This window comes from Triturus cristatus, chromosome 2_1, assembly GCF_964204655.1.
Source record: "Triturus cristatus chromosome 2_1, aTriCri1.1, whole genome shotgun sequence".
Classification (NCBI taxonomy): Eukaryota; Metazoa; Chordata; class Amphibia; order Caudata; family Salamandridae; genus Triturus; species Triturus cristatus.
Window position 1 is genome coordinate 565,589,997 of NC_140581.1, and position 19,505 is coordinate 565,609,501.

The 19,505-nt window shown below is 42.0% G+C and overlaps 1 protein-coding gene across 4 annotated transcripts in view; it reads left to right on the forward strand.

Annotated features, from left to right (window-relative positions):
• The window catches only part of POLR3G (RNA polymerase III subunit G), a 282,487-nt gene extending 271,790 nt beyond the window's left edge, over positions 1–10,697 (forward strand). For all 4 annotated transcript variants that reach the window (XM_085632459.1, XM_085632457.1, XM_085632458.1 and 1 more), the window contains exon 8: positions 9,430–10,697. In XM_085632459.1, the coding sequence (XP_085488585.1) occupies positions 9,430–9,516 (87 nt within the window). In that variant the 3' untranslated portion in view covers positions 9,517–10,697. The remainder of the gene's footprint in view (positions 1–9,429) is intronic.
• Positions 10,698–19,505: the final 8,808 nt, after the last annotated feature.

Consider the following 19,505-nt stretch of genomic DNA (forward strand, 5'->3'; position numbering starts at 1 on the left):
TAGTGGCGCTTCTTGGAAGCACCTGGTGGGCTAGTTGGCCCCCAGGGTCCCTCAGGATTGAAGGGGAATTATTTCCCCAACTGAAAACGCGCCACAGGGCATGTTTGCACACGTCACCTCAGGCCCTGTCCCCTCATCACTGTGTAAACGCGCTCTGTGGCCGTTCTAGGTTGAGAGATTAAGTCCCCTTGAATCCCAAAGGTCCCTAGGGTCAAACTAGCCCACTAGGTACCTCCAGTAAGCGCCACAGAGCTGCGTTGCAGAGAGGTGTAAAAAGGGGCATGGCCTCAGAACACTTGGCTGCAATGCAGCTCCCTGGCGCATACTGGAGATACCTGTTGGGCTAGTTGGCCCTCAGGGGCCCTCAGTATTGGACGGGAATTAATTCCCCAACTTACAACTTGCCAGGGGGTGCGTTTGCACAATGGTGAAGGAAGGGGGCGTGACCCGAGGTGACATGTCTGCAAACACGCACTGTGGCGCGTTTTAAGTTGGAGAATTAATTCCTCCTCAATCCTGAGGGTCCTTGGGGGCCAACTAGCCCACCAGGTATCTCCAGTATGCACCAGAGAGCTGCGTTGCAGAGAGGTGTTCAGAGGCAACGCCCCTTTTCACAACACTCGTTTTTTCTACCCTGCCCCTTTTTACATTTTGCGCACTTGTATGACTGATTTCTTGTGCCTCGGTTCTACTGAGGCACAAGATGGCTGCCATCACTTCTTGGTTTGGAGTGTTGACAGCCAATTAGCATACAGCTCATGATTGGGAGGGTGAGAGGATCCTCCGTGGCCATAGATATGTGTTTTTACTTTCGATTTTCTCAGCAACTACTGAACGGATTTACACCATTTAACAAAATGGGTTGTTTCGGAACCAAGAACTACCTCTTTGCCAAATTTGGTGTAATTCCGTTCAGCAGTTTGGGCTGTAGCCATGTCTAAATTTTCCTATGGGAAATTGCATGGGGAAAACACGTTTTCAGACCCCCCTTTTTTCTCATCCCCCGCTTGCTGAATTACCCTGAATCTTTCAGGATAGGAGCGGACCGGAGCGCCCCACGAATTTTTAAAAGTTCGCAAAGATTCATCAACCGGCGCTAAAGTTATTGGAAATAGAATGTTGTGAATTTCCTATGGAAAATAAGTCCTAACTATAATCTTCTACTGGCGACCGCCAGTAGATAATATATATATATGTGTGTGTGCGTGCATATATATATAAATATATATATATATGTGTTCACAAAGGTTAAAGTGACATTACACTTCGGTATGGTAATAAGGTTTGAGCTTGCATCTAAAAAAAACTCCAGAAATTCACTGAAAAAAACAAAGGTTAAAGTGATGTTACAGTCAGGTGTTAAAATAAGATAAAACCTAAATAACAAAGAAATCATTGAAATTCACCAGTTATAGGTCACTGAGTTAACTCTAACTTGTGGACCTGTTGTGCACTGCTTCTGAATTCACATATTATATCATTCATGACATGTTAAATGACCTCTGTTAGACCTGGCTTCCTTGGCATGTTTTTTCCCTAACTTTTTGCCTTTCGACCTCCTGTTTTTGCTGACCTTAGGACTCTGTGCCCTTTGGACTCTCTGCCCTTTACCACTGCTAAGCAGTGCTAAAGGGCTTGTGCTCGATCCTTGGAACATGTTAGATTAGCCCAATTGGCATATTTCATTTACTTGAACGTCCCTGATAAAATTGTACTACCTGTTTCAGAACCTGCAAATTAAGTGATACTAGTGGGCCTGCAGCACAGTGTCCATGTCATAGCGCTTTTGTTTTTTATGGCAGGTGGGGGTGTAAGCAACAACACTGATAAAGGAAGAAGGGCGCGCAGGGGAAAGCAACAGTACGGGGAGAGAGAGAGGTCTGGTGGGGGCAAGCAACAAGGGAGCTAGGGTTTTATCAGGTGCAAGCAACGAGACGGACAAGGTAGGGAAGGTGGATGGGGCAAGCAGCAATACGGATGAAGGAGGTAGGAAAAGCACACAAGGGAGCCAGCTTAAGAGTGCTTAAACACAAAGAAAAAAGTAGTGCCTAAAAAAATGAGCAGTGGAAGGACGCAAATAATGCATTCAATCTCCAGGCAAGAGACAAACACTCAAAGAGGAAGGAAGTGTACAGCAGTTGACCAAAAAGAAGCAAGCAAATGAGTGCCACTGAGGCCAACCTATAGTAAGAAATATGCAGTATCTAAATTCACTGATATAAAACAAAAGCTCTTGAAGAGACAGCACATGTACTGTCTAGGCGAGACTGAAAAGTGAGTGATGTTACTGAGTTGAACAAGCCTTACTATGCTCTGAGCCAGTGCTGGAAAGTAGGGGGAACTCTCTGGAGCTCAGTTCTGGCAGCTCTCAGCTGGATCTGGCTGACCTAGGGAAATATGCTGAATTTGCTGTCACATTTTCCGACACAGGACATAATTCAGCAGTGCCAGAACGTTGGCTGCATTCCATTCAGAGCAGCAACCTGCAGGCAGCAAGGAGGCTTTCTTATTTTAACAGCAGCTGGGCCCAAAACAAAGGTCTGATTCATAAAGCCATCTCCCCTCCGTTTATTCAATCATCTTGGCTGAGAACCATCTGAAGCCAAACACCTAGATGCCAATGTAATGGAAGGAAACAAAGGTGCTGAGCTTATCACTTCACAAGTACTCAAGACAAACTATTGGATGCAGGTGTGTACATTTGTTCACCTCCCAATGAATGGGATGTGCTTTCATTGTGAGAATGCAAGATTTATCTCTGTATGAGTAATTACACTAATATTTATTTAAATGGCACCTACTGTTTTTATTGAATTCTTTTATAGCGCTACTCATCCCAGTGTGTGGTGTCAGAGTGCTTTATATCACACAGAGACACTATAAATTATCCAAGTGTGCACATCGATGCATATGGAATGTTACATAAGACAGTGAGGCATATAAGGTGTAGAAATCACATCTCATTCAAACTTGTAGTCTGGTTATAAAGTCCTGACTAAAGCCAGGATATAAAACATAATTGTGGTTGTCTGTACTAACAATGCTTCATTACTTCCCAAATGAACCCTTCTTTGCAATCGTAGAATAAAAACAGATAAGAAAAAAACAATAAGGATCTAAACTCATGACTTAGTTTGCATGCAGCTCCTTGATTCTGGTAAATAGCTCACTGTGCTTTATTAGAAGGCTTGCAATTTAGGAACTGGAAGTAACAAAACAATCTCCATGGCAAAAGCAGTAGCCCAATTACCTATCTAAACAATCCTACAAATCTGTGATCTACATTGTTGTATGTTGATTATTACACATGGTTGTGTTCCTTTAATTCATGCTTGTGAGCGAGACGTGGAACCTTGCTAGGTTCTTGTTTAGATTCTAATCCTGGGATCAGTTGCACTGGCGTCCTGGAGAAGAAGCTGTTACCTGGCGCTCACCTGTTCAACAGATTTGCTCAAATAAATCTACCTTCTACATCCGCTGGTGTGCCTCATTACAATTGGCGACGATTACCGGAATACCCACCTCCACCTCGATCTACAAGAAAAGTTTATTATGAAGTTTTAAGTTTGGAGGAACTATTTGGGAGCTTCATGGATCGGAACTGTTACGATGGAAAATTTTATGCCATCTGACACCGTACTTTAAGGAGAAACTACTTGCAGCCTGAACTCAAAGGAAGCTGACTTGGGTAAGAAAGCCTTACTTGAGAGTTGGATCATTGCAGGCATCTTTTGAGTGCCGGCAACGTTCGATTGTTGTGCGCGGACTTCTGGGCTGGTGCTGCGCGCTGATGCAGAGATAGAATGCGGCAGCAAGAAAGGCATGCGCAATAGTCCTGGCACGTCATCGCGTGGGGTCACGCAGTGTGACCTTGCGTGGCGGCCATCTTAGAGCCGGATCAGCAGAGTTAGAGACTATAAATATTGAAAGTGCACTGGAACTCTGAGCGCTTTACCGACCTAAGATATAAATACAAAAAAATTAAAAAAAGGAGGAGAAGAACATCGGAGGCATAATAAGTAACAATTGGGAGTGAATCATTAAGAACAGGTGAGGGAGCCGGGGTAACATTATTTTTTGTATAGTTTTGAAACAGTGGAAGTATATATTTTATGAATACATCCTTACTGTGAGGAGTAATATTGTAGAGTTGTCACAACTATATATGGATCAAGGAGATCAAGCTGTACATAGTGAGGAAGAAGTTATGGCTCAACAAAATTTTAATATAAGCCCTCCACACGCCTTTTGGGTAACAGGATCACAACCCACTATAAAATGGGTTGAATGGAAAGAATATTTCGTGAATTATATAGAAGCAGTGGATGAAGCAGGTAAAATGAAACCTGAACAATAGAAAAGACTACTGCTTCACTCCTTGGGCCCTATTGGACTGAAAACATATTCACGTATGAACAAGATTAATGAAGGTGATGTGAATGTATTTGATGCGGCATTGAGAGATCCTGACAAGTATTTCGCTCCGAAGCTCTTTATTGGAGTAGTTCGCAATAAATTCTTCCAAAGAAAACAAACCAAAGAAGTGTGGATGAGTGGTTAGACGATCTAAAAAGACTGGCTTTAGATTGTAAATTTGGAGATCTTCACGATTATCTCATACGTGACCAACTAGTTATGCATAATAATAATTCTTCAATACAAGACCGATTATGGGTCAATGGAGAGGCGCCTTTAGAGGATGTCTTGGCCATAATGAGAAAATCAGAAATGTCAGGAAGATGTGCTACAGTTGTGAAAGAATCGGAAAAGGATCGAAATTGTGTTTTTAAGTTACAGAACTTAAATAGAAGTCAAAATCAACAAACCCTAGGACGCTGGGTGAACCAATTTCAAAAGAACATAGAAAAAGAAAGGAAACCTGAAGAGAGAAGATGCTATTGCTGCGATAGCAAGGAACATTTAGAGTTTAGCAAATATTGTCCTGCATTAAAAAAAAGATGTGGCATTTGTGGATTAATGGGCCATTTTCGTAAAATGTGCCGTAAAAGAGGTAGCGTAAAATATGCATGGGAATGTGAAGAAGACACAAAGGAGGGTGTGAATAGTGATGATAGTTGTGTAAATGTGTAAAAAATTGACAAGGAAACTGTTCTTAATGTCACGGATGAGTCTGTGAAAGATAAACCCATATGTGAGGTGTCTTTTGGTGGTGTCACGGTAAATGTGTATGCAGATTCCGGATCGCCATACACTATTAATAATAAGGCTGTGTGGAAGGAGAAATTTGTAGAGAAAATTGGAGATGAGTTGTGTCCAACTGATGTGAACCCAGTAAGCTTCACTGGAGAAAAGATTAATATGCTTGGGTTCAGATGGCTCTCCTTTTTGTTTAAAGGGAGGTCAGCAAGGGGTAAAATGTATGTAGAAGAAGACGGTCCATCTGTACTTGGTTGGTTAGACCAAAAAAACTTGCACATCATCCCGGAACCAAACAGTGAGGCAAAAGTACTCATAATGGATTAAACTAGCAAATTGGGTGATTCATTTAAAGTAAAATTTCCTGGTGTTTTTGGAAAGAGTTTAGGAGCACTTAAAGGATTTGAACATAAGATAGTACTATAAGAGCATGCGGAACCAAAGGTTCATAAAGTAAGACCCATTCCTATACTGATACGGGATGACGTTAAGAAGGAGTTGCAAGATTTGTTAAGTAATGGTGTGATTGGTGAAGTGGAAAGCTCTGAATGGATTTCTCCAGTTGTCGTTGCACGCAAAAGCAATGGAAAAATCAGTTTATGCATTGATTTACGCCATCTAAACAATAGCATTGTTATTGAGAAGTTTCCACTACCTAAAATCAATTAAATGGTTTCTTCACTCAGAGGGTCTAGTCGGTTTTCAACAATAGACTTGTCCGCAGCCTACCACCAGGTTATCTTGTCATCTGAATCAAAGAGACTCACTGCATTCATCACGCCTTTTGGGTGTTATCAATTCAGACGTATGCCATTTGGCCTTGCTTCAGCCGCTGCTGTTTTTCAGCAAATGATGCACAGGCTTTTTGGAGAAGTAAAAGGCGTAAGGTTCTTTCAGGATGTTATACTAATTGCTGGCACTAGCAGGGAAGAACATGATGCTGTTCTTAATCGAGTGTTAGAGACTTTACAGAGTGCTGGATTAAGTGTAGAACTCAGCAAATGTAAGTTTGCGGAGAGAGAGGTATCATACTTAGGACATACCATAAGCAAAGATGGTGTTAACCAAAACCTTCACTTGTAAATACTATTGTACGATCGCCTGCTCTGAGTATAAAAGATGAGGTTAGATCCTTTTTGGGAATGACAGAATATTGTGCAAAGTATATACACAATTTTGCTAGCAAGGTGTACAACATACGTTCACTACTGAAAAAGAATGTAAAATTTGAATGGACGGATGAATGTGATAAAGAATTTACGAGGATTAAGGCTGAATTGAATAATGTAAATGCTTTAAGTTGCTTTGACCCTAACCAAGAATGTTATTTGACAACTGATGCTAGTGATAAAGGACTAGGTGCGGTTCTTTCATAGAAAACGTGTAATGGTCATGAAAAGATTCTTTTGTTCGCATCAAGAGCCTTATTCCCTACAGAGGTGAAATGCCCAATAATTGAAAGAGAGGCATTGGCCTGTGCGTGGGCCTTGGAACATTTTAGAGCCTTTGTTTGGGGTAAACCTGTCATCATCAGAACTGATCATCGACCATTAGTAAGGATTTTGACGAGTGAAGGTAGTGTTGGAGCTTCTGCAAGGTTAGTAAGAATATCCATGAGAATGAAATAATACATCTATAAAATAATGTATGTTCCTGGTAAGGATAATGTGGTGGCCGACTGTTTATCTAGACTACCTGCACCCATGGAGAAGTGTGAAGATGATCCTTGGGGCAATTTCAGTATTGCTTTTGTTCAAGATTCTGGCACAGCAGTAATTACCAAAACTGTTTATTGAAGAGCAATCTAAGGATGAAATCTTATAAGCTGTTTCTAAATATATGTGTAAAGGGTGGCCAAAGAGACATATTATGAATAAGGATCTTAAATTTTTTTGGGATATACGCATGGACTTATCCTTAGATTTGTTGTTGAGAGGTGATAGAATAATTCCATCGAAAGTTTTACGAAGGAAAGTGTTACTTTTATGTCATGAAGGACATTTTGGAATAGTTAGAACCAAGCTGGTAGTTAAAGGTATCTTTTGGTGGCCGGGAATTGACAAGGAAATTGAAAAGTTTGTAAAAGACTGCCCCATTTGTTCTTCTGCGTATAAGTCCTTGAAAATTTTGAGACCTCCAATGAGTGAAGGCTTGATTCCTGATCTTCCTTGGGAAGTAATAGCAATTGATATTTTTGGACCTGTTGAAGAGTTGAAAGAAAATGGCATTGTGGCAATTGATTTGTTTACTAAGTGGCCTATTGTTAGAATAGTGGAAAAAGTGGACACACATAATGTTTTAAAGTTCTTAGACGTGATTTTTATTTAAGAAGGCTTACCTGTATATATTTTGAGTGAGAATGGAGTGCAATTTACCTCGAAAGTTGCGAAAGGTTATTTTATGAAATGTGGCATCAAGCACAAGACCACTTCACTTTACAATCCTAGCGGTAATGGTACTGTAGAACGTTTTAACTGGGTGTGAAAAGGTGTAATTCAGACAGCGATTAACAAACAGCTGGATTGGAAGTTAGAAATACAGAAAGCAATATGGGCTTATAGGACCACTATACATGCAGTGACAGGATTATCTCCTTTTATTATGATGAGAGGTAGGAAGCCCAGATACAAGTTTACCCCCAGTTGGCTTGTGGAAGGAGTCGTCGAGCAGTGGTCACCTGAAGAGGTTAAAAAACATTTAGAAATGGTACACATGAAAAGTAAAGAATACTATGATGAATCTCATGGCACAAAGAGTTACTATTAAGCTTGGCGATTGGGTCAGAATTAAAAGACCTTTCAAAGTTGCTAAAGGCGATAGTAAGTTTGAAGCACCCCAACAAGTGAAGGAAGTTCTTTGCAACGCAATAAGACTTATGGATGGTAGGGTTTGGAATTTAAAATCTGTTGCCTTAGATGTGGATCAGCAACACACTTAAGAATGCTCTAACTTAGGAAATCCATCTGATTTTTATTGGGTTGAGGATTATTTTGATCTAAGTAAAATTTAAAATGATTTGGGAAATGTAGAAAATGCAACAAGGGAAGATGTAGACAATGATGATTTTACAAAAGGAGGAAAAATAGCAACAGATTTTAAAGGCGGAAATCTCATTCACAGTGATTCTTCTCCTATTAGTAAAGGGGGAAAGGGTTTCTATGTACTGACACAGATACTGAACTTACAAATGAGTCTACATCTGTAAAGGAGAAAGCTGACATGAACATAGACATGGACAATATGGGCAAGAGGAAAAGAGTCCTACCTTCGTGGTTAAAAGAATATGTGAGATAGTTATTATATTGTACCTTCTTCTTTTGCTTTATTTTTATTTATTTAATTATTTTTATTTCAGTATTTATTTATTTATTATTATTTTTTCCCTCTTTCTGTTTTGTTCCAAAGGAGGGGGATGTGTTGTATGTTGATTATTACACATGGTTGTGTTCCTTTAATTCATGCTTGTGAGCGAGACGTGGAACCTCGCTAGGTTCTTGTTTAGATTCTAATCCTGGGGTCAGTTGCACTGGCGTCCTGGAGAAGAAGCTGTGTTACCTGGCTCTCACCTGTTCTACAGATTTGCTCAAATAAATCTATCTTCTACATTCGCTTGTGTGCCTCATTACATGCATGTTACACGATCTGCTTTACAGCCGGCACATTAACCCTCTATTTTACTTTATCAGCCAAAATTGTGACTGGACAAAGCACATAGAACTCTCCCAGAACTGTGTTAACCAAGTAAATTTATTTTACCGCTATTATAATCCCTTCTATATTGCTGGACACACAAGAATTTAAGCAGTAGGTGTCTTAACCCACGTAAGATATTTTAAAATGCAGCATCTTTGTGACCAATTAAGTAATCCAGAACGGGTTTACTATCACATATTACCTTGATGTCAATTTCTTTGCAGCAGATATTATTAAATAAATGTATAAGTTGACTACTGTTCAAGGTCCTCCCATCTTGACTCCACTCCCTGCCACATCTTGGGCCCCAATGTATGGGTTCCTGGAGGCACTTTCTTTTTCCCCAATTCCGCACTGCTGTGGGCAGTGTTATTTGAAGGCCCTCACAACCTGCATCAAAAGGAGCTAGTCTAAAATAATTGCTCCTTTACTCTTGGGAGGGGATTTGAACCCAGAGTTCTCTGCATGTTTCTCATGGAGTCCCGAATTCAGCCCAGGTTGGGGATCCATAGAGGATAAGATGAATTTGTAAATGTCAATAACGCAAACGAAAAATAATCCTGTCTTCTTTACACGCAGGAAAATGACTACATTGCTTCGTATTTTGAAGACGGGGATGACTTTGGTGGTGGCAGTGATGACAATATGGATGAAGCGACCTATTAAGAAATCAGCACTTTGAGTCACGAGCTTTTCAAACATACATTTTATTTATCAGTCCCCAGGACTCGCTGTCCAGAGTGTTTACTTTGAACTGAACACAGATTGTGAGCTTTGCAGAACTTGAGACAGAGAAAGATGTGAAATGAAGCGGCATAATGTCCCCCTCCCTCCCTCTGCCAGGGCAGACTGCCCGCTATTAGGGACGGGTGGATCGAATCACTTCTGGTCGCAGTTAGCGTTGCTGGGCGCTTGCGAATGGTCCAGTGAGGTCTTACCGCGCATGACTTAAGGAACGCCGACTAAAGCGAAAACACAGAATCTTCCATCACGCCCAAACGCGTTTTTTGAGATCTCATGAATGACAAAAAAAAATCCTTACGTCTTTCGACGAGCATCCTTTCCTGGGCGCTGGACATTTAATTCCAGATTACACACCTGCTGTCTGTTTACCTCCAAATTAACTGTCGGCATGTTCTGCGTGTACATCAGCTGCCACAGTTTTCAAGCTCTTATAATTTATTTTATTTATTTTAAGTACACGTTTGTGAAGCTTCCACGCATGGAATTGCTTGATTTATTGTATACAGTTTTTTTCCATTTTGTCTAAAAGATTCTGAAAAGTTGATTTTATGTATATAATAGAATTATTTCCAATCAATGTAAATTGGCTTTCATGGATGTGTGTTCTACCTCTGAAAACGTCGTTATGGGTACAAATGTATCTCAACGGAGCAGTTCCACTTACGACTGTGAAGACTGGCTCCACTCCAGCAGTACGATGCTTGCACTTCTATTGACCGCCATAAACTGTGGCTCAGTGAGTCATAGACCCGCACGAGGCTGGCACCTCACTCATAATAACAAGCATTTGCAATGCAATAGGTCTCGCATTTATACGAGTTTGCTATTGCATTGCAAATGCTTGTTTTACGGAGACACGTGCATTGAAAAGAAGAATGTAGAACATGTGCACTTCACCGGCCATGCACCTAGTGTATCGATGTAGAAAAGTAATTAGGCGTCCATAGTAAAACAAAAGCGAACGATCTTTCCCCATGTGTTTCAGGGGCTTTGATGTTCCGGTTTGCTCCAGTAAATCACACGCAGTGTGTTGTCCCCGAGTCTCAGGGCAGCCTTAAGATCACTGAATGAAAGGGAAGATTAGAATGCCCGGTCTTGAAGCTGACGAGGAGGGAGTGGGAGGGGGGAGTGGGGGCGGGCATGCTTTACGACGCGTGGATTCTGCTTTAACAGTGCATTAAAGTAGGAAGGGAAGCGGCCGTAGGGCCGCGAATGTGAAAGTGATCGCGATCACGATAAAACATCAAAGCGGCGAAAGTGAAAGACAACGAGTGCTTTCAGGCTGCCAAATGGTGCGCGCGCCCGGCACACATGCACAGTAGTTGGCGGCCTGAAAGCACTCGTTTGCACTTCCAAAAGTGCTTACTATAAGTCTCGCCAGAGCAGCGCTAAAGCGCTGTCTCAGGCGAGACCTAAAAAGCACAGTTCGCCTTCTTCTGAGCACCCTGCTTCTCGCCTTGTGTTTATTTAACAAAGTGACCTCCCAAAGGTTGTTCACTGCATCATCAGCTTTATAGTTCCTAGTGACTCTGAAAACTATAAATATGGCCTATGTGCAAACTTAATTCACATTCGAATTTGTAGGTTCAAGGCTTTCATCCGAGAATAGTGAAGGGAGGTTTTATTCAAAATGGCACCCTCTAATCTTGGAACATAAAGAAATGCAACTCTCTAGGGGTGTGGGGTTAATGGCAATGTGTGAGTCTCAGTATTCTGCTGACAGTCAGGGTGTGCCTTTTGTCTTAGGTGGTACACGTGGCAGGATTGTAGTAGTTGTGAGTGGATTAAACAATTTGATAAAACCGACATGGCAGCCTAAATATATTCTACTGGAACTAAAGTTACTAAATCAGCACATATTAACAGAAAGCTTTATGCTTCTACACTAAGTGTAGTAGGAGCAGCGGGATCTTTGTTTTCTTGAAAACTTATTATGAAAGTGTTTAATACTAACTGCCAGGACTCAACCTAAAAACACAGAAAATCTGTTTGAACCGGTACTAATTATAGCTCAGGATTACGAGCAAGCTACTTTCTTTTCTTAATATATGACCATACTTGTATATCGCAAATGACTGATAACATACAAAGATTTAAGTATAACTATAAGTATAACTACGTATTTATGTGAATGTGATTAAATGTTATACAGTGGTCATTGGTATTTGCTGTGTGTGTTCTTTATACATGGGGGAAGGGAATGGAGTGCTCAGGGAGAAAATCCCATTGCAGATAATAAACAGTTTTGTAGTGGTCACGGCCCGCATGACAAGTATCTGTCCTGGCGGCAGCCATGATATGCAGAACTAAGATTAAGGCGCGATCCGTGGCATGGCAAGCTTCTTTCCGCAGCCCAGTTTGTGCCCCTGAGTAGGTATTGCCTGCCAGAAGGGGTAGCCAGCTGGAGGTGTGGGAGCAGAAATGGACTCTACAGCGGGTAGTTCTTGAGCTTACGGCTGACCCGGTGTTGTACTGGCAGCAGTAGAATGGAGTCAGGCAACAGGTGGTTGAATCTCACATCGAGCATTTAATGTAGAAGAAAATTAGCCAGTGACGGAAAATGAAGAGCAGTGGGAAAGGTGGCTGTCCAGTCTGGAATCCGCTGAAGAATACCTGTCTCGGCAACCGCAGAATTCAAATGCAAGAGCGCAATGAAAGAGCAGAATGACACGCAAGGGTCAAAAGTAAACAATAGCATGCATGACCCCCAATGTCCCCCTCCCAAGGGCGAACTCACCACCCTTCCCCCCCTCACTAGGGACTCTCTGACCTCACTAGTTTCCCTGGTCAAATCCGGTTCTCCGCTTGACCCCTGTCCTGCCCACATTCTCCGCCATATCTTTACCTGCCCAGACCCCCCCCTTCATCTCCTCAACAGCTCTCTTGCCCAAGGGGTAGTTCCAAACCCCTTGAAGGCTGCGGTTATTGTGCCTATTTTGAAAAAACCTGGGGCCGACCCTTCTGTCCCTGCCAATTTCCGCCCCATCTCCCTCTTGCCATTTTTGGCTAAGGTGCTCGAGCGCCATGTCACCTGCGCTCTAAGCTCCTTTGTGGAGATGCATGGAGCCCTTGCCCCTCGCCAGGCTGGCTTCCGCCCCGCACACTCCACGGAGTCCTTTGTCATCTCGGTCCTGGACAGCCTCAGGGAGGGTATGGATACCAATCAGCGCCAGGCCCTAGTGCTCCTCGATCTCTCAGCCGCCTTTGATACGGTGGATCACACCATCTTGCTGTCCCGTGTCAAGGCGGCGGGGATCGGGGGGACTGCTCTGGTCTGGCTCTCCTCCTTCCTGAGGGACCGCTCCCAGGCTGTCCGCCTGGGTGACTTCACAGCGGACGTCCGGAAAGTTCAGTGCGGGGTTCCCCAAGGCTCTTCTCTTTCCCCCCTTTTGTTCAATTTGTATTTCGCCCCCCTTATCTTTGCTCTCCAACAGATGGAGGTCGCCGTATTTAATTATGCGGATGACCTCCAGCTCGTTTTCAATCTATCCTCTTCCCCCTCTTCTGCTCAAAACTTTCAATCTGTCATGCTCTATATCAGGGACTGGATGAACCATAATCACCTCAAACTCAATCCCGACAAGACCGAGCTGGTATTGACGGGTGGTCCATCCAGCCCCTGGTCTTCTCTTTTCTGGCCCCCCTCCTTTGGCCCTTCCCCTGTACCCTCTTCCTCTGTCAAAACGCTAGGCATAAAAATCAATTCTCAACTCACCCTTCACTCCCAGGTTAGCTCGGTGGTGTCCTCTTCTTTCCTTTCACTGCGCACTATACGCAGGGTGTCCCGTTTCTTCACTTTCCCCGCCCTTAAGCTCATCATTCTGGCCTTGGTGGTGTCCCGCCTGGATTACGGCAATGCCCTATATGCTGGCATCCCCGCATATAGTCTGCGACGCCTACAGCAGATTCAAAACCAGGCGGCCCGCCTGGCCTTCAAACTCCCTAAATTCCATCACTCCACCCCTCTTCTGAAATCCTTACATTGGCTCCCGGTGCGAGCTAGGGTCCAATTTAAGCTCGCTTCCATTACCTTCTTGGCTCGACTTTGCCTGACGCCGGCGTTCATCTCTTCCGCGATCATTCCATAGGTTCCCACCAGGGAACTACGTTCGTCCTCTCAGTCCCTCCTCTCCATCCCTCGCTACCGGAGAAAGAAGTGGGGAGGTTCTAAATTTGCCTCCCTTGCCCCGACCCTTTGGAACTCCCTTCCCCTTGAACTTCGCTCTATCACTCTGTACCCGCAATTCCGTAAACACCTTAAAACCTTCCTGTTCATGAAGTCCTTTGAATAGTTACGCTAGCAGCTGCCCCACTCTTTTAGCCCAGGACCTTGTTAACCATAGCGCCAAGAAACCGCTGGTAGACGTGCGCTTTATAAGTAATTTTAAACTCAAACTCAAGTAAAATGTGAAACATCACAATACAACAACTTCCCTTTTTATATAATGCAAAGAAAATAAGGAAAAAAACAAAATAGAACCCCAATACAAAACATAATCTTTGAGTTTGGCAGGCAAATTGATTTGACTCTTTGAATCATCATTTAGAGTTTTCACATTGGAAATACCGTTGTTACTCATGGAAGAAGTACCAATTCTACTAAGCACATTGACATCTGAGTAACAACCAGCAGCCATTGAGAATGTGTTTTTTTCATCTGAAGCATAATCACTGATATGGTTTGTCATTTCATTAGTAATTAGCATTTAAGAAACATTAGAGTTATCATCGAATTCCTAACATAACAACTCAACTCCCGACCATTTTCTCCTCATTATGTGCTCTCATTTTGTTCTCAATGAACTCTTTGAGGAAAGGTTTATGCCAACTACTGCTCCCTTGTTCCACTCCTTTATTTCTCAATAACACAGCATGCAGTAAACTCTAACTATTTGCACAGGTTCTGAAAAATTCAACTCTCCTTTGCAAGCTTGCTTTGGGTTCTTCACAAGAACCCAATCAGCAACATTTATTTGCTTGATCTTATTACCATGCATTTCATTAGTTCACACATTAGTGCATTTGTACTTACTTCCAAAATGTTCTCTTACACACCCATCCACACAGGAGTTTTTTGTACCTCCTTTTTAATCATGCGTTCACCCAAAAATTCTTTATCTCATTGCAGAGTAAGATTACTTTTTTTTAGATAAATCAGTTCAATAATAAAGAAATACAAAGCATAATGGTGCAGCAACATTTTGTAGATTTATGAGCATCACAGTACTCGACATTCCCAGCAGAACCTCATCCCCACCTACCTACTCAGCCGACATTGCGGAGTAAGATTAGGTCTGGCGTGTCTACCTTTTAACAGGAAAAAAGGAGAAAAACCAGTAACCGAGTTAGGAATGTTAAGATAGCTCCACACCTTCTCTCGCTCAAATGTTTTCTAACATCAGTCTTCCATGCTAAGGCAGTCTGTATACCATCTTAAAAAAATTTGTTTGAGCGTTCCACCAATCCATTGGCAACTGGAAAATAATGTTGTGTATTTTCATGCTTTATGCCATGTTTACTCAAAAAGTCCAACATTTTTCATGAAGTAAAATGAGTACCATTGTGAGTAACAAGTGTTTGTTGAATGCCCTCAATGGCGACCACTTTCTCTAACCAATCAATAGCAATTTCAGTTGTTCGCATGGGCACAAAGTCATAACATACCTATTTAGAGTAATAGTCAGTGAGTACAATTAAAAATGTCATATCTTGCGCCATATGTTCTAAATGGTCATGAACAATCTAAGGATAATTTGACTCGTAGTGGATCAGGTAAAGGATGTACTCCTGCTTTGACCTTGTTTTTTTTCCAGCGTTTACCTGATGCAAACACTCTGGGCAATGGTTGATGTATTGTTCTACACATCCATCCATGCCCGGCCCTCAATAATACTTCCTCTACCATTTCTTTGTGTCGTACATGCCTGGATGTCCTTCAAGTGCTAAATGTATTTTCTTCTCTCTTAACGCTGCCGGTGGAACCAACTATCCTTGTCTGGTCAACATATCATTCTCTAATGACCATTCTGATGAAACGTGTTGGAGAGGCACCAAATACTTTGATAACTTCCTAATTGGGGATTACCCATTAACTGCAAACTTTTTAAGAGTACCATGTTCTGCTCATAACCTTCTGTCCATTCTTTCTCAATAATACATCTTACAGTATTCGCTGAAGAATCCACTGCAGAGACAACATGTGCATCAACATGACATGTACTGGACGCTAACTCATTATTCACAGGCCTGCATGAAAGACAGTCTGCCCTAAAATAATTCCTCCTGGAATGTACTTAGTGTCATAGTTATACTCTTGTAACTTTGAAAGCAATCTCGCCAGTCTGGAAGAAGCCAAACCAGGACCATTCCCACACATGAGATACAATAGCGGTTTGTGATCAGTACGCAAGTAAAAAAATAAATCCCCAAAGGTAAGTTAAGAATTTTTCGACAGCCAATGCACACAGCAGTGCCTCTCTTCCGATGGTGCTGTAGTGAATCTCTGGGTGTTAAAATATATGATGTGCTCCCTGCCATTGTGAGTTTGAGTTAGAACAGGTCCTACCCCTATTGAGCTGGCATCCACAATATTCAGCACATTTATCTGAGCAGCAAAAAGCTGGAGTGCAGGTACCTATTTGATCATATGCTTAATGACTTTAAAAGCTTCATCCTGTTGTTTTGTCCACACAAACCACTCTTTTTTTCTGTAAACATCTTAAAGGTTCTACAAATCATGCATAATATTCACTCAACTCCAAGAATGATGTCAAAGAATCCTTATCATCAGGAGTTGGAGCATCCTCAATGGGATCTTTCTTGGGTTTTATACTTACAGCAGTGGTCGTGTGACCCAAATATTCAAAATACTCTGCTAAGGGCCAACGTTTCTCCTTAGAAACAATCATACCTTTGTTGCTTAATATGCTAAGTGCGAGTTTCAAAATCATATGTTCTTCTACACCCCTCTTAAACATGAATGTCATCTTGGAAAGCTTGAACCTCTTTGATGAAACATTGTGCCCATGAGTTTCTGAAATACACTTGGGGCTGAAGCCAATCCAAAAGGGTTTACAAAAGTAGATAAGTCATGCGAAGTTTTAGTCAATGAAACTGTGATATGCGGATTTGAGGTCTATAATGTAAAAATGAGTAGAACCTCCTAAAGCCATTAACATTTCCTGTATTTTAGGCAAGGGATGGCAGTCTACTATGATGTTCTTATATAAAGGATGAAAATCAGCACAAAAACGTAACTTGCCAGTTTTTTTTGTTGCCAAAACTATTGCAAATACCTATTCCGTAGGCTGAATGGTTCCATCATCACACATATCTATCAAAACCTTCTTGAATTAGTCTTTGACACTAAAGAGCACTGCTCTTACAGCGCGTTGGTACCGCACAAGCTCTCAATTAAATGTGATGTTATACACCTCACACACACCCTACTTTGTTGTCCCATATTTCTGGAAATTTATTCAGAACTGTCGACATCTAGATCTTTTTCACTCGTGACAGTGACTGCAGGCGACCGGCATTTCACCCAACACTATAGGATTGGCACTTCCTGGTTTCAACATAATGCCCAACCTGACTAAATCACGCCAATGCACAATATCACTCCCTTTAATTGCAACATGAAATTTGGTTACAACAGTCCTGCCTGATAGACTTAAACTGTCTTGAAAGAAACGTTCAACTAAAAAAGCAATCAGAGCACCACTATGTAACAATACCATAAAATACAAGGTCTGTATCCAGAGTCGTATTATCAAGAATACGACTCTGGATACAGACCTTGTATTTTATGGAATTGTTACAAAGTGGTGCACCGATTGCTTTTTTTGTTGAACATTGTATAGTCCAGTTGGGGACCGCACCTCAACAGTGGGTGTTTGTTCGTGTGCACACATTTTTGGGAGACTTCCCTCTATCTACTGATTTTGGGGATAGCAGGTTAGGTGCTAGCAGCTACAGAGCCTCACTGTCAAATTGTTGTATTCCATTGTCTTGAAAAAAAGCTAACATGTCAATGGCTGGGTCCGGTGGCTTAGTGGACTGTATCCACTGTAGGGGCCTATGTTTGACTTCATGGTCAACAAATCCCGGCAGGTCCACTCAGCCTTTCATCCTTCTAAGGTCAATAAAATGACTGAGTACCATTGAGTTGGGTAACCATAAACATCTGTTATTCAGCACCAAGATACCCTTGGGTGAACGTGCGCTTTACAAATTCACGTTATGTTATGGCTTTACCAACGAAAGTTTTAGAGTGAATATCCTTTTTTCTCTTAATTTTATGTTAAACTTCTTTGTGTAAACGGTAACTAAATAGTTATGGGAGAACCCGAGTCTAACATAACTTTCAGAGACATCTCCCCAATTTGCGCAGTACCAAGAGGTGCTCTAAAAGGTGCAGACTCACACTCACCATCAATTGTTCGAACCAAATTACTGATAATATCCTCTTGTAACTCATCACCAGCTTTCAGTCTGATAGATTAATTAAATTGATTGCCTCTAATAGATCTACATACACTTTGAAAATGGCCTATGTTTTTACACTTGTTGCACCTCTTGCTTATGGCAGGACATTTGGGATTGTAACCAAGGTTTAATTTTGACCCACATTTAAAACATGCCACCTTCTTTTTCTGTCAGAACATTGTATATTTTTCTTTGACTGTTAGGGTAATCTTTCCCGTGCTAGAAACGGCACACCCTGCTTCTGTATTACAGTTTGTGCCAGTCATAACTTTAGAGGACACTGTAGATCATTTTATAAGCTCGGAGATGTCCAGCACTTCATTAAGTATGTGATCCCTGCTTCACTCCCATGCTCGGCGGATGATTGTGTTTTGGGCTTGTTTCCCAGGCCCAGAAAGGTAGGATCCGGATTTGCAGACTTGACCCTGGTACTTGCGCAGAGACAGATAGCGCTGACATGGATGGCGGGATGGGCCTTACAATGCAAGCAGGGGAAAAAGCTGTTGATATGTTGGCCAAAGCAGAAGAGAGGGCACTGATGAGGGAAGATGCCAGAGGGGTTTGTCTCTGCCTACTGACTAGTAGGTGGATGAAGGTGCTTCGAGCCTGGGATAGTAGGAACCAAGATGGCAGTACAGATGAGGAGTGCCTGCACCCAAGAGTGCCTCAGTCACTCCCTGACGCGTTGTATCAGGTATTTGAGGTGTATTTGGTGGAGATGATGGCCCAGACATGGAACCTCTTCTCTCTCCATAGAAATATACAGATCCTCATCTCAGTAATACACAGGATTCCCTCCTGAGAAGATATCCGATCCTACAGAATCAGATGACACATAGGCCCACTGGACAACACGCTGTTACTTTGTTTATAAAGGTTCAGTATTCATGGTTTTCGTATTGCCTGATTAATATGTCTGTAAAGAGTGGTAATACTTGCGACTCCCCAAGGGTCCCAATATGTATAGAGCATATTATTCACTAATAGGTGTAGTTTGCTTCTTATGAACTTTTACAACGCAGTCATGCTGATGAATGAACTGGACGCTGTCACCTGTCTTAAAGTATTTATTGATGACTTCTTTCAATCTGAACCCCCATTTACTGCTACCATGCTAGCTGGGGACTTCAATCTGCATCCTTGTTATTTATGCCCAACGTATAATGGCCTAGACCCTGAGCACTCATTTATGAGCCAGGTGCATTTTAAACATGCTCGCCAAGGTGACGCTGATAACCATTCAATTTCCGAGTTTAACCCGATGAACTTAATGGATCCTAATCAGGAGAAGCTGACTGAGAGAACCCTGACATTTAAGGGGAGGGGGGCATAGTTCTGTAACTGAATTTATTAAAGTATTAAGGAACAACCTGAGTGATCATAATCCCCTGATGACTGTTTTTCACTGGGATAAAAAATCAATT